This window comes from Pipistrellus hanaki, assembly GCF_964339955.1.
Source record: "Pipistrellus hanaki genome assembly, chromosome: 2".
Lineage (NCBI taxonomy): Eukaryota > Metazoa > Chordata > Mammalia > Chiroptera > Vespertilionidae > Pipistrellus > Pipistrellus hanaki.
Window position 1 is genome coordinate 155,112,302 of NC_140504.1, and position 15,036 is coordinate 155,127,337.

The window sequence follows — 15,036 nt, forward strand, 5'->3', positions numbered from 1 at the left end:
TTAAGGGAAACTATCAAGTCCTAAGGAATATTTATTTTCTATTAGGCAAGTATTTAAACATAACCCCTAGTTTTAAAACGACTAAAGAGAATTCATGTTTCAAAACAGGGAAAATGCATATAATTATGAAAAATATTTTTCTCCCTTAATAGACATGACCATTTTTATCTTTATATGTCTATATATTGATTGATTGATTGATTGATTGATTGATTTCAGAGAGGAAGGGAGAGGGAGAGAGAGAAACATCAAAAATGAAAGAGAATCATTGATTGGATGCCTCCTGCATGCCCCCTACTGTGAATTGAGCCCACACCCTGGGCAATGTGCCCTTGAATCCGTATGTGTTATTGAGAAGTGAACTAGAATATAGTATATAATTGATTTATAATATAGTATATAATTGATTTATGTCAAGATTTACTAAACTCAGGTATCCAGATTTGCATTTTATTTGTATTAATACAAAAACTCTGTGAGTTAGGCTTCATTATGTCAATGAGGAAATGGAAGCACAGAAAGGATAAACAACTTGCCCAAAGTTATACACTCTAAGTAAAACAGCTGGAGTTCAAACCCAAACATCTACCTCCAGGTTTCTTTCTTTTAAATACTAACTGCTAAAAATCATCTTGAGACAAATTAAATGAATCATCAAATTGGGGAATGATTCATTTGCTTGTAAAAAAGAGATGATTATAAAGTAATGATAGTTATTTTCTTTTTTTTTTCAAAAATATATTTTATTGATTTTGTACAGAGAGGAAGGGAGAGAGAGAGAGAGTTAGAAACATCGATCAGCTGCCTCTTGCACACCCTCTATTGGGGATATGCCCGCAACCAAGATACATGCCCCTGACCGGAATCGAACCCGGGACCTTTCAGTCCCCAAGCCGACGCTCTATCCATTGAGCCAAACCGGTTTCAGCAGTAATGATAGTTATTTTCTCTTGGGGTTTATAAAAGGCTTCTGGAGACACGATTCTCAACTAGTTATTCTGAAACCCTTTTATGTAATAGCAATACCTTTGGAATAGATATTTAGTGTATTTTTAAAGTGAACAAAACTGATTTATTGGTTTAAGTTGTATTATGCATGTTTAAGAATTAGCCTTATTATTGTATTGCCACGTCTTTTAAGGTGCTATATGCAAATATGGTAGTTGTTATGATTATTACAAAACAGAAGGTCTATAATTATTTTTGTTGAAGCATAAATAACATATTATAAGAGGTATATATTTTTATTGATTTCAGAGAGGAAGGTAGAGGGAGAGAGAGATAGAAACATGAATAATGAGAGAAAATCATTGATTGGCTGCCTCCTACATGCCCACCACTGGGGATTGAGCCTGAAACTCCACCATTTGCCCTGACCAGGAATGGAACCATGACCCCCTGGTTCATAGTGTGACACTCAGTCACTGAGCCACACTGGCTGGGCTGTATATTATTTTTAATAAACTAAAATCCTTTTAATTTGGATTTGTCTTTATCACACTATTCTTGAGAACATCTCATAGATAAGTGAGATTTAATAAATCAATAATAACTGTAATAAAAAAACATATGAATTCTATTTAGAAACTGAATACACTAGATTTTATTTTATTGAATTTATTGTGGTGACAATGGTTAATAAAATTATATAGGCTTCAAGTGTACAATTCTATAATACATTATCTATGTATTGTAATGGGAGTTCACTACCCCAAATCAAGTCTCTTTATCACCATTCACCCCTCTTTACCTTTTCTACCTCCCTCCACCCCCCCCCATTTCCTTATATTGTTTTTCCTTAACCTCTTCACCTTTTCACCCAGCCCCCCCAACTTCCATCCCCGCTGACAGCATTCAGTCTGTTCTTTGTATCTATGAATCTGTTTCTATTTTTTTTAAAGTGTATTTTGATCATTAGATTTCACATATAAGTAAAAGCCTTGTCTTTCTTTGACTGGCTTATTTCACTTGGTATAATACTCTCCAGGTTCATCCAGGCTGTTGCAAAGGGTAAGCTTTCCTTCTTTTTTATGACCAATTTGTACTCCCTTGTGTAAATGTACCACAGCCTTTTTATCCACTCATCTACTGATAGACACATGGGCTGCTTCCAAATCTTGGCTTTTGTAAATAATACTGCAATGAACACAAAGTTCATATATTCTTTCAAATAGGTGTTTCAAGTTTATTTGGATACATTCCCAGAAGTGGAATTGCAGGGTCATATGGCAGTCTGATATTTAATTTTTTGAGGAAACTTCAGACTGCTTTCCATAGTGACTGCACCAATCTGCATTCCCACCATCAGTGTACAAAGGTTTCTTTCTCTCCACATCCTCACCAACACTTGTTTGCTGATTTATTGATGACAGCCATTATGACAGGTTTTAGGTGATATCTCATAGTGGTTATAATCTGCAGTCATATCTCTGATGATTATTGATGTTAAGCATCTTTTCATATGTCTATTGATCATCTGTATGTCCTCTTTGGAAAAGTGTACATTCAGCTCCTTTGCCTATTTTTAAATTGGCTTGTCTATATTTTTGGTGTTGAGTTTTACAAGGTCTTTACAAATTCTGGATATTAATCCTTCATCAGATGTACCATGGTGAATATGTTCTCCAATTCAGTGGTTTGTCTTTTCATTTTGGTCGAGTGAAACATCAATTGGCTTCCTCTTCTGCGCCCCATACTGGGCATCGAGCTTGCAACTTGGGCATGTGCCCTGACCAAGAATCAACTGGAAACCCTGTGGTGCATAGGTTGTACCCAATCAGCTGAGCCACACTGGCCAGTGCAATCATTCACTTTTGTCTATTTATACTTATGTAAGCATGTCTTGAAATGACCTGCTTTATTCATTAACTCAGGCTGCCATCATAAAATACTGTAGGCTGGGTGGCTTAAACAATAGAAATTTGTTTCCTCACAGTTCTGGATGTTAGGAAGTCCAGAGTCAAGGTGCCAGCTGATTTGTTCCTGGGGAACCCTCTCTTCCTGGCTTGCAGATGTCTGTGTCCTCATATAGCAGAGAGGGCTCTTCTGTGTCTTTCTCTTTATATAAGGCCATAGATTTTATCAGATTAGGTCTCCACCCTTATGACCTCATGTTGCCTTCATTACCTCCTAAAAACCCTATCCTTAAATATAATCACAAAGGGGATTATGAGTTTTACATGTGAATTTTGAGGGAGGAGACACAATCATTTTATGATACTTGTCTTTACCTTAAATGCCTTTATTTTACAAAATGATTTGGTCATTCTAAAAAAACCCAAGGGATATTATAATGTAATAATGCAATTTTGGAAGATTATCTCAATACTAGAGGCCTGATGCATGAAAATTTGTGCAAGAGTAAGCCTCCCTTCCCCAGGCTGCAGGCACCAGCTTCCTTCCGGCACCTGGGGCCCAGGCTTCCCTCCTCTGGCCACCAGCAGGCCCTCCAGCCCCAGCTTCATCAGGAAGGAGGTCCTGAATAACATCCTGAAGATGTCTGATCTAATTAGCATATTACCCTTTTATTAGTATAGATCAGTGGTTGGCAAACTCATTAGTAAACAGAGCCAAATATCAACAGTACAACGATTGAAATATCTTTTGAGAGCCAAATTTTTTAAACTTAAACTTTTTCTAACGCCACTTCTTCAAAATAGACTTGCCCAGGATGTGGTATTTTGTGGAGGAGCCATACTCAAGGGGCCAAAGAGCCGCATGTGGCTCGTGAGCTGCAGTTTGCCAACCACTGATATAGATGTAAAGGAACTTGTTAGCAATTCATTCCTTGGGGGTACTTATTCTTTAATCTGAAAATTTGATTATCATTATAATTTTGCTTAGAAAGACGAAGGTTTAAAGTAAAATAGAGAGTATACTAGTATTTAGAAAAAAATCTTAATTGAAATGTTTTATCACTATTTTAAACACAGTTCATTAATATGCATATTTTGCAAATATTTGTGTGTCACCCTCTCATATATTATGCACAATTTGCAAATATTTGCATGTCACCCTCTCTTATATTAAATACAGTTTTCTGTTTTTCAGGACCTTTTGGCGGTTGGCTATGGGCATTTTGGATTTAAAGAGCAAAAAAAAGGATTAGCTTGCTGCTGGTCAATAAAAAATCCCATGGTAACTCAAACAGAATGAAGACCCATTTTTATTTAATTAAATGTTGACATGATTATAAAGCAGATAATTTTTCAAGCAAGACTTTTTTTATTTAAGTACATAATAATTAAAATGTGTTCTTTTTTATATAGGATAAATTAAGTTCATTTACAAATTCATTCAATAAATATTTATTGAGCATTTACTATGTACTACTACATCTGTTGATCCAAAATTGAACCATTATTATTTATCACTGCTAATTACAAAGAATGAATTTGCAAAAAAACCCCAAAAAAACCCAATAAACTTTAAAAATTACATTTCATTTAATAGTGGGTTGTTTCTTAATATATGAATAACTCCTTATCACCCTATAAGATAGATTTCTGTTATCCTCAACTGATATAAAATAGGTTAATATGATCATCTTATTGCCATAAACTTTTCAAAGAGAACAAATAAGAATCAATCATTTGTGTGTGTGTGCTAAATTGCCCCAATTTGTTACTTTATAGCTTTACATTTAGTTTTAATTCACAACTGAAATGTAAAGTAAAAAACCTAGAAAAGGATCAGGAGAGCATATAAAAATAGAGTTTTTATAAATATTCCCACTTTTGTTAGGAAGATGGGTTTATATAGGATAAAAGAAAAGCAATTTTAAACAGGTAGGAGGATTGGTATAATATTCATCATCAGTAGGTTGTCTTCTTTTCCATGTAGGGTGTTAAAAACAAGAAAGGATTTAAATTAGACATTGAAACAAACAAACAAAATGGTTGACAGAATTGTAGGAAAGTACCTTAGAGAGTTTTGGAGCTTCTTTTATCTTTGTTTTGAAACATACAGGAATATATATGTTAGATAATTTGTTTGGAGCCCATTATTTGTTTCTTTAAGAATATATACCTGTATTGATCAAACAAATACTACTGAAAGTTGCCAATATATGATAATTATTGTAGAAACCCATCTTGTATTTATTAAAATTATTGCGCTCTGAGAATTCATCAAAGGAAGGGAAACGAGGTTTTTGTTCTTATCTATTCTGAAACTTAGGAAGAGAAAAGGAACTTAATGTAGACTAACTCCATTGGCACTAAACTACACTTCAGTCATCATCAGACCCTACCTACTGTGGTGTACAAAACCAAGTTTAATATGTAATATAGTAAATTTTTTTTCCAGTGGCCAGAACGCATTTACCAGAGTCCATATGGAGTTACTGCTGTGGATTTTTCAATTGGAGCACCTAACCTTTTAGCAGTTGGCTATCACAATGGCACCATTGCGGTTTATAATGTACAGAGCAATGTTAATGTTCCAGTTCTGGATAGCAGGTGAGAATCCAAGAATTAGATAAATGTAAAATACATGCTTATTTAGAGAGAACTAAACATTTAATGTTATTTGGTTTTGAGTGAATGTTTACATTGTTACTGAGAGTGGTACCATTATTTTTCAAACATTTAATAATTTCTCCTATTTTCTCTCCAACTTGAATGCTTTCCCCTAACATCTTTATCTTCTCTGCCCACCTCACCGACAAATTTCCTTTGGCTTGACAATTTTATGCTTATTCTTTTTTAAAGAAAAATGTTTTCTCAATTTTATTGAGATATAACTGAAATATTGTACAGAGTGTACATTGTTGTACAATCTGATTTTTTAAAGGTGTACAATGCGAGGATTGAATGTTTGTATACATTGTGAAGTGACCACAATCAAATTAATTAACACATCCATCTTCTCAGATAGTTACTAAGTAGTGAGAAAATGTAAGGTCTACTCTATTAGCAAACTTCAAGTATACAATACAGTACCATTAATTATAATCACCATGCTGTACATTAGATTTCCAGAAATGACTTATCTTATAACTGAAAGTTTATACCCTTGATTGCTGTGGTATGGCCTCCTCAAGGAAACATTCCCATTTCTTTCTTTTGTGCATGCTATACACAAATTTATCACAGATACATCATGCTGTATATAAATTGTTTATGTATATATCATTCTACTGAGGAGGCTGTAAGCCTTTTGAGGGCAAGAATTAAGTCTTGTTTATCTTTGCATGCTCAATACATCCATCCCATGATATTAGATAAGTAACAGGATTATAGTAAAAGATTAAGAATGAATGAATGTAAACACACAATGCAATATACAGATGATGTATTATAGAATTTTACACTTAAAACCTATTTAATTTTATTCTCCAATGCCAGCCCAATAAATTTAATGAAAAAGAAACATATAGAACTCTTAAAAGAAAAAAAAAGAATAAATGAATAAATGAGTCATATTGAGAAAATAAAAACGTTAAAGGGGGAAGATACTGAATATGTTAGGTTTTTGTATGGTAATAGACCAGATATCAATGGGAGGGAAATGAGGTAGGATATTTATGTTAGTTTTGGGTAAATTTTGCTGGAACTGAATGGAAATAGGTATTAAAGCAGAAGTTCTTAAGCTTAACTTTGAAATTATTTACATAGTTTTGTAAGTTGGGGCCTTTCTGCTTATTTCCAGGAAAAGGGTCCCTAAATTTTACCATAAAATCAAAGAAATCTATGATTTTAAAAAGATTCAGAATTCTTAATTTGGAGAGTTTGCATTAAAAAAAAATCAAAGGATTCAATCCTAGGAATAGAGCAATTTACTAATCTGATAGAAAAACAGTAATCTGACAAGTGATTTAAAAATTCACTGAGAAGTGAATAAAACTTAAACAACTTATTCATTTAAACTATGAAAAATCCTTATACTTATATTCAATATGTATAAAATAAGCTAAATATAAACAATTTAACTAGAAAAAATAAAAGGAATAAAGTAAGTGAAATAAATTTTTAAAAGAAAGGAAATAATTTGCTTTTGTATTTGTTATGAGAGCCAATAGAATTAATGGCAGTAACAATTTTCTTTTTTTTAAGAAATGAGAAAAGTGGCAGTGAATATCAGATGGCAAAGTTATTATTTTTCCTGTTTTTCAAAATATTTAAAATAAAAATCTAGTCCTATTTAATAAAGAGGGTATATGCTAATTGACTGTCACGTCCTTACAAAGATGGTGTTGCCCACAGCCAATAAGGAGGGAATATGCTAATTGATTGCCATGCCCTCAAATATGGCAGCACCCACAGCCACAAGATGGCTGCACCCAGTCCCCCCAATCCCCCTGGGTGGCAGGCACACTGCACGGCCAGGCCCACCCCCAGGTGGGTTCAGCCACTTTGTGTGCCAGCCTCTAGAATCCCCCAGTTTCCTCAGTTCCCCAAGCTCCCAGGTCGGGCCCAAGATACAGACAAGCTTCGGATGGCGGCTGCCCATCCACCCAGGGCCACTCGAGGCTCTGTTGACCAGGGCCGACTGAAGCTTGTGCTGCTGGTAGTGACAGCAGCAGAGGTGTGATGGGGGGGTCGCTTTCCCCTGATTGCCAAGTCGCCTCTGGCTCCTGAAGGAGCAGGTCATGCTGAGGGTACCCCCCTCCAGTACATGAATTTTCATGCACTGGGCCTCTAGTTTTCCAGAATAAAAGCACTCTATAAGTAGGTTATTATGCTTTATGGTGGTGTCCTTGTCACTTGTGCTCTAAGCCTTTAAAAAAAAAAAAAATTCTTATAATGAGTCTATAGTTGGTACTTTTCTCTTTTTCAGTGAATCACCTCAAAAACATTTGGAACCTATATGGCAACTACAGTGGATAGAACAAGATCGAGGAACAACAGGTGATGACAAGAGAGAAATACTAGTTTCTATATCAGCAGACGGAAGAATCGCCAAATGGATTATACGCAAAGGACTGGACTGTCATGGTAAAAAAAAAAAAAATACTAATAATAAGTAGATATTAAATTAACTTTCTCTTGTTACAGGCTGAATTAAAAACTCCTGGTAAACCATGTATAAGAGGTGACAAATTTTGGTTTTGCTAAATAAGAAAATAAAACTGGGCGTGGTCATCTTTTTCTAAGCATCTAGTTTGGGTATTTGCTAATTTTAACCAAACCAGATGCAGAAGATAGCAGAAATCATTATTTGCCGAAGGGACACATTATATCTGCAATACTTTTTCATGTGATAAATAAGATATCTATTTTTCTTTTCTTTTTTTTCTTTTTTTTTTACCACTCTGAGATAATTTTAATAAACTGGTTTGGGGACAGTTTAGAATTTCAGTTGAAACTAGTAGCACTCTCAAACAACAATATTATGTTTGCAAGCTTAGTTTTCAAAGACAGGAAACATTTTACCCTATTCTCTCCCATTCTTTTTTGCATTTATTTATCTTTTTCCTGCTTCATTCTAAAAATTAGTTCAGATGCCCTGACAGTTGTTTATATAATTGCTTGGAATAATGGCACCGGTGTAGCAGAAACGGCATATATGTATTAAATCACATGGCAATTGATTTTCTTCCCCTGGTATGTACTTGCTCCACTCACCATCCTAGCTTCCTCTAACTACTAAGAACCCCAAATTGGTTCCAGGGAAAGCACTTAAAACCTTATATTTTCAGAGCCTTAAAAAAAAAAAAAAAAGATCACATGGTGAAATCACACTAATATCTCCCCATGAAGGAAATAAAAATCTGTGAATCTCATAATTTGAAACCTGTGGGCGACCTAAGAAATCTAATGTATTTTTTCTTTAAATAAAGATTTGATGCGTTTGAAGCGAACTACTGGCAGCAGCAACAGAAAAGGAGGAGAAAAGGAAAAGAAAGGTGAAGCTTTGATATCTCGTCAAGCTCCTGGGATGTGTTTTGCTTTTCATCCCAAGGTAAATTATTTCAATCCGTGATTTACTATTGCATAGAACAACTTTCAATAATGGACGTATTTTAAGATATAAAGCAAGACAAAAAGTTAGCATGTTAACTAATAGTGTGCCTTGTAAGTAAGAAAATAACAAACATAGCTGTCAACCAAAGATAGTATGGCACATTCCAGTTGACTATACTCTGTCTTTATCTACTTTCCAGAGAAAAGGTCTGTGTTTCTGAGGAACTATGGCAAGATCCTCTTTACCACTGCATGTATAACAAGTGTCCCTGCTTGGCTTTCTTGTCTGATCTGGTGCTCTATTATTCCGATAGAAACCAAATGTACCTTATAGTCCTCTAGATCCTCCATGTAAGGGGTTGCTCTTATGATTGTAGGCATCAGGAAGACTACTTAACACACTGCACACCAGAAGTTTTGTTGTTAGCTTTACCCAGTGGCCAGATAAATTTCTATTGAATGAGTACAAAAACATTTTACAAAGTATCATAATTTAAAAAAATATTAGCTTGTAAGAACATGTAATAAATAACTTCAAAATGCAATGGGTATTTAATTTTGAGGCATGCCTTTAACATGTATGTAAGCTGAAAGTTTATTGTAGATGGAATTAGATCCCTACTGCATCCATCGTACACAAAAAAACTTTTAGAAGAAAATGTAGGAGAATATATCTATGACCTCAAAGTAGGAAAAATCTTCTTAAACAAGGCACAGAAAAGTACCACACATATATATCTACACTAATAAAAGAGAAACATGCAAATTAACTATCACTCCACTATACTCACCAGCCAATCAGGAGCAAGTACGCAAATTAACCCAACAAATCTGGCAGTGGCCACAGAGCTGGAGCAAGCAGGAACTTGGTTTGCCCTCAGCGATAGAGGAAGCCAAGCTTCCCACCTGCCCTGGTCAGCCCTGGCTTCCTCTTAAGGTTGCAGTTTCAATTATAGAAGATAAATAAATCCCAGATACCTGCTTCCAGCTGGCCCTGGCCTTCACTCAAGGAGGCACTGAAAAGAAAAGAAAGAAAGGCCCTAACCCAGGCTGGCCATACCCCCATGGGGGGAGGATCCCCACTAGGAGGATTGTCCAGCTTGAAAACAGCCTCAGTCCCTCACCCAAGCTGGCCACACCCCCATGAGATGAGGGTCCCCACTGGGGGGCTTGGCCAGCCTGCAAACAGCCATCAGATCCTCACCTAGGCTGGCCAGGTACCCCAGTGCGGACTTCTACCTAGAAGGGGATGTGGCCAGCCTGAAAATGGCCCTCAGCCCCTTACCCAGGCTGCCCACACCCCCTGAGCAGGGACTCTGACCCCTAGGGACATGGCCAGCATGAAAAACAACACAGGCCCCTCACCCAGGCTGCCCCACGCCCCAAGGGAATCCCCACCCTGATCTGGAACACCCTTCAGGACAAACCAGCTTCCCCCCATCCATGCATCTTGCCTCTATCTATACTAATAAAATGGTAATATGCTAATTAGACTGGGAGACCTTCCAGGAGACCTTCTGGATGTTCTTTTGGACAAAGTCATGGTGGCGAGGCCGAGGTAGAGGTGGTCAAGAGAGAAGGGCAATTGTGGGTGATCAGGCTGGCAGGGGGGAAAGTTGGGAATGAGCAGACCAGCACGGGGCGGGGGGTGGGGGGTGGGGGGGGCGGGGGGGGGCAGTTGGGGTGAGCAGGCCATCAGAGGAGGCAGTTGGGGGCAAGCACACTGGCATGGGGGGGGGGAAGTTGGGGGTGATTAGGCTGGCAGGGGGCATTTGGGCGTGAACAGGCTGGTGGCAGGGCAGTTGGGGGTAAGCAGGCCAGCCTGCAGAATGGTTAGGGGCAATCAGGCAGCAGGCAGGCAGGTGAGTCGTTAGGAACCAGCAGTCCTGGATTGCGAGAGGGATGTTCGACTGCTGGTTTAGGCCCATTCCCTGTAAATCAGCAGTAGGACATCCTTCGAGGGGTCCCAGATTGGAGAGGGTGCAGGCCGGGCTGAGGGACACCCACCCCCATGCATTAATTTCTGGCACCGGGCCTCTAGTATACTAATAATAGCCTAGGTCAGTGGTCAGCATACTCATTAGTCAACAGAGCCAACTATCAACAGTACAACGATTGAAATTTTCTTTGAGAGCCAAATTTTTAGACTTAAACTTTTCCTAACACCACTGCTTCAAAATAGACTCATCCAGGCCATGATATTTTGTGGAAGAGCCACACTTAAGGGGCCAAAGAGCCGCATGTGGCTCAGGAGCCGCAGTTTGCAGACCACAGGCCTAGGTGGCCATCACGCCCTCATACCGTGATGCCTTCACGCATCACAAGGAGGCTGCATGCACAGCTGGTGTGCACAGGTGGGCGGGGACTTGACGCTGCACGTGTGGGGCAGAGGTGGGGCCCAGCAGCCACTCCATGTGGCGAGGCCTGGGGATCTTGTGGCTCCACGTGTCAAGAAGGCGGGGCCTGGTGGCTGATCCACACAACAAGGCCTGGGGTCCCGTGGCTGTGCATACCATGGAGGCAGAAACCCCTGGCTCTGGCCTACCTCTTTGGGGGAATCTGCCAAGGAGCCCTGCAGTACTGGGTCTTGTGTGATTTCACGCGCGGGGTCTCACACACACACACACACACACACATATATATATATATAAATACCAGCTACATTAAAATGAGAGCTGCTAAAATAAATAAATAAATAAATAAATAAATAAATAAATAAATAGCCATTCACTGGGAGAAGATATTTGCAATATATTTAATAGATGAATAATATGTAATAGAACACATACATAACTTACACAAATAAGTATGAGAAAGAGAAATTATTGATAGTAAAATAGTCCAGAGATGTGAACAGAAGAGGAAATAAGTATGCTCAACATTGTTAATATTCACATGCATGGCAATTTAACCATTAGGTATAATTGTACACTTAATAGATGGTAAAATTTAGCATGTCTGATATAACTAACTATTGAAGCGAATGTGGGTCAAAGGGAACTTTTATTTACTGCTGAATGTAAACCAGTAATGCTCCTTGGTGGGGGGTGCAGATTTTACTTTTTGTGTAATTTAAAATTGCATATACCCCATGATCTAGAATTTTTATTCTTAAATACTGCTGCTACACACTAGAATAGCGTGTCTAAAATTTTAATGTACATACAAATTATTTGGAAATCTTGTGAAAATGCAGATTCTGATTCAGTAGATCTGGGGTAAGGCGAGATTCTGCAGTTTTAAAATGCTCTCAGGTGATTCTGACCCCACATAGTTAGGACATAAAACACTTACTTTCAGACTTTCTAACAATGACATTTTTCACTATAGGAAATACATTTAAAATCCTTATTTAAGACATACATTTTGTTATAGATTTCTGAGACACCATCTAGTTCAATTTCTCATTCCCAGCAAGAATCATTTCCTTAGGTTTATATAGAACAATAGCTATTATTAAGTTATCTTCTTGACTAGTTGCATTGAAAGAATACTTACTAGTTCCCTGGACTGCTAGTTCCAGTGAGAGAGAGCTCTAAGTGTTAAAAAATACTTCCTCATTTTAAAGCAATTTTTGTCCATGTAATTTCTAGATTTTAATATATCTTGAATTTGATTTTAATATATCTCGAATGTTTTAATATTCTGTTTAACACATTTACTAATGTATCAAAAGCCAATGCATTTTGATTTTTTGTGTTGTAGGACACAAATATCTATTTGGCTGGCACTGAAGAAGGTTATATTCACAAATGTTCTTGTTCATACAATGAACAATACCTAGATACCTACAGAGGACATAAGGTTAGTTTAAGTATAGTAAGTATGGAAAATGTGTCTTGAAACAGTAATATCATTATGCATAGTATTTTAAACATGCAATACATTTACACCTTCAGAGTTAAAAATATCAACTCAAAATAAGTGCTTTCTTGCATGGAAAACATCAATAATGTGTGGAGCATTGTATTTGGTTTCCAGATATCCTCAATTTTTTCTTGCACATTATGGAAGTTGCAATTTTTATTTGTTTCTGACTCTGTTTGTGATAACATACTGATCCAAAAGTAAAATTGTCTCTTGCATATCCCTATTCTGCATATCTTTTATAATTGTTCCATCTATATTTCTTCATTCTTTAACATTCCATATATATTTTAAATGTTTGACTTAAAAAATATTTTTATTGATTTTTTTTTTTTTACAGAGAGGAAGGGAGAGAGAGAGAGGTAGAAACATCAATGAGAGAAACATCAATCAGCTGCCTCCTGCACACCTCCTACTGGGGATTTGCCGGCAAACAAGATACATGCCCTTGACCAGAATTGAAACTGGGACCCTTGAGTCCGCAGGCGGACACTCTATCCACTGAGCCAAACTAGTTAGGGCAGGGGTCGGCAACCTGCGGCTCCGGAGCCGCATGCGGCTCTTTTGAACCTTTGCTGCGGCCCCCAGCAGGTCCGACACTAGCAGGGCAGATAGCAGGGCGGGTCGGGGAGCTGTATCACTTATGTCGCAATGGTTTTGCGGCTCCGAGGTTTTTTTTTTTCCTTCGAAAATGGGTCCAAGTGGCTCTTTATGTCTTAAAGGTTGCCGACCCCTGAGTTAGGGCAACACTCCTTATGTTTTTAAGTCAATATGTATAATATGTATTAATATTTAGTGAATATTGTATGAACTATTTTAAAATGTTTTTGTATGGCATAATTTAGAGAAGATTCAATTTATGACATTACTTTCAACTAAAATAATACCCACATAATAATGCATGGTGAATAAATCTAGAAATCTTAGCATTTTAAATTTGTTGATGAAGTTTAAAGTATTAGATATTAAATACTATTTACCTATGTGTTTTAAATTTTTTTTTTTTTTTAATTTAAGGGTCCAGTGTATAAAATAGCCTGGAATCCGTTCTGTCATGATGTGTTCTTAAGCTGTTCTGCAGATTGGGGCGTAATTATATGGCAACAGGAAAATACTAAGCCTTTTTTGAGTTTTTATCCAACTACTTGTGTTGTTTATGATGTTTCTTGGTCCCCGAAATCATCCTATATATTTGCAGCTGCAAATGAGAACAGAGTGGAGATTTGGGACCTTCACATCAGCACGTAAGTGTTAATATCTATCTTGGGGATGTTTCTAGTAGAAGCAGGTCAAACTAAATGATACATGGAAGTTTTGACATTGGTTACAGAGACCTGTACAAGGTAGGGCAAAAGTAGATTTACAGTTGTTCATATGGAAAATAACACAATGATTAATAAATAATAACAGAAGAATAAACTCTGTGTACTCAAAACTGTAAACCTACTTTCCCCCCACCCTGAATTTACTTTGAAACAAGGCCTGTAATAGTTTATACTATGAGAGTTCTTTAAGAATAAAGATGCTATATTACTATTAATTGCTTATGTTGTTATAATTATATTTGAATGAAAATAGGTTATATTGCCCTGGCCAGTGTGGCTCAGTTGGATATAGCTCCATACACTAAAAGGGTGCCTGTTCCATTCCCGGTCAGGGCACATGCCTGAGTTGTGGGATCTTTCCTTCGTGTGTGGGACATGTTGGAGGCAACCAATTACTGTGTCAATGTCACATCTATGTTTCTCACCCCTCACCCTTTCTCACTCTCTAAAAATCAATTAAAAAAATCAATAAAAAAGATTATATTATTCATCTCCTCAAATGATTAAATACTAATATATAATATCATAACTACCTTTAATTTAGTTAACCATTTTAAATTGACTGGTTTACAGGAAAATGTAGAGAAGTGGCTAATTTTTTTAACTAAAGATTTTTTATTTTTTTAAAAATTTTATATAATAAATCTTTATTGTTCAGATTATTACAGGTGTTCCTCTTTATTCCCCCATAGCTCCCCTCCACCTGATTCCCCACCCCACCCCACCCCATGCACTTACCCCCGCCACTGTATACATCCATAGGTGTAAGATTTTTGTCCAATCTCCTTCCACACCCCTCAGACTCCCTTCCCCCTGAGAATTGTCAGTCCAATACCTTTCTATGGCCCTGATTCTATTATATTCACCAGTCCATTCTGTTCTTCAGATTTTTTATTCACTTGATTTTTAGATTCACTTGTTAGTAGGTATGTACTTGA

At 37.1% G+C, this 15,036-nt stretch overlaps 1 protein-coding gene across 4 annotated transcripts in view; it reads left to right on the plus strand.

Moving 5' to 3' along the window:
* DNAI4 (dynein axonemal intermediate chain 4) overlaps window positions 1–15,036 on the plus strand; it is a 57,550-nt gene that overhangs the window by 33,854 nt on the left and 8,660 nt on the right. For all 4 annotated transcript variants that reach the window (XM_084872593.1, XM_084872594.1, XM_084872595.1 and 1 more), the window contains 6 exons: window positions 4,051–4,137; window positions 5,308–5,459; window positions 7,780–7,937; window positions 8,783–8,904; window positions 12,612–12,710; window positions 13,791–14,017. In XM_084872593.1, the coding sequence (XP_084728719.1) occupies window positions 4,051–4,137; window positions 5,308–5,459; window positions 7,780–7,937; window positions 8,783–8,904; window positions 12,612–12,710; window positions 13,791–14,017 (845 nt within the window). The remainder of the gene's footprint in view (window positions 1–4,050; window positions 4,138–5,307; window positions 5,460–7,779; window positions 7,938–8,782; window positions 8,905–12,611; window positions 12,711–13,790; window positions 14,018–15,036) is intronic.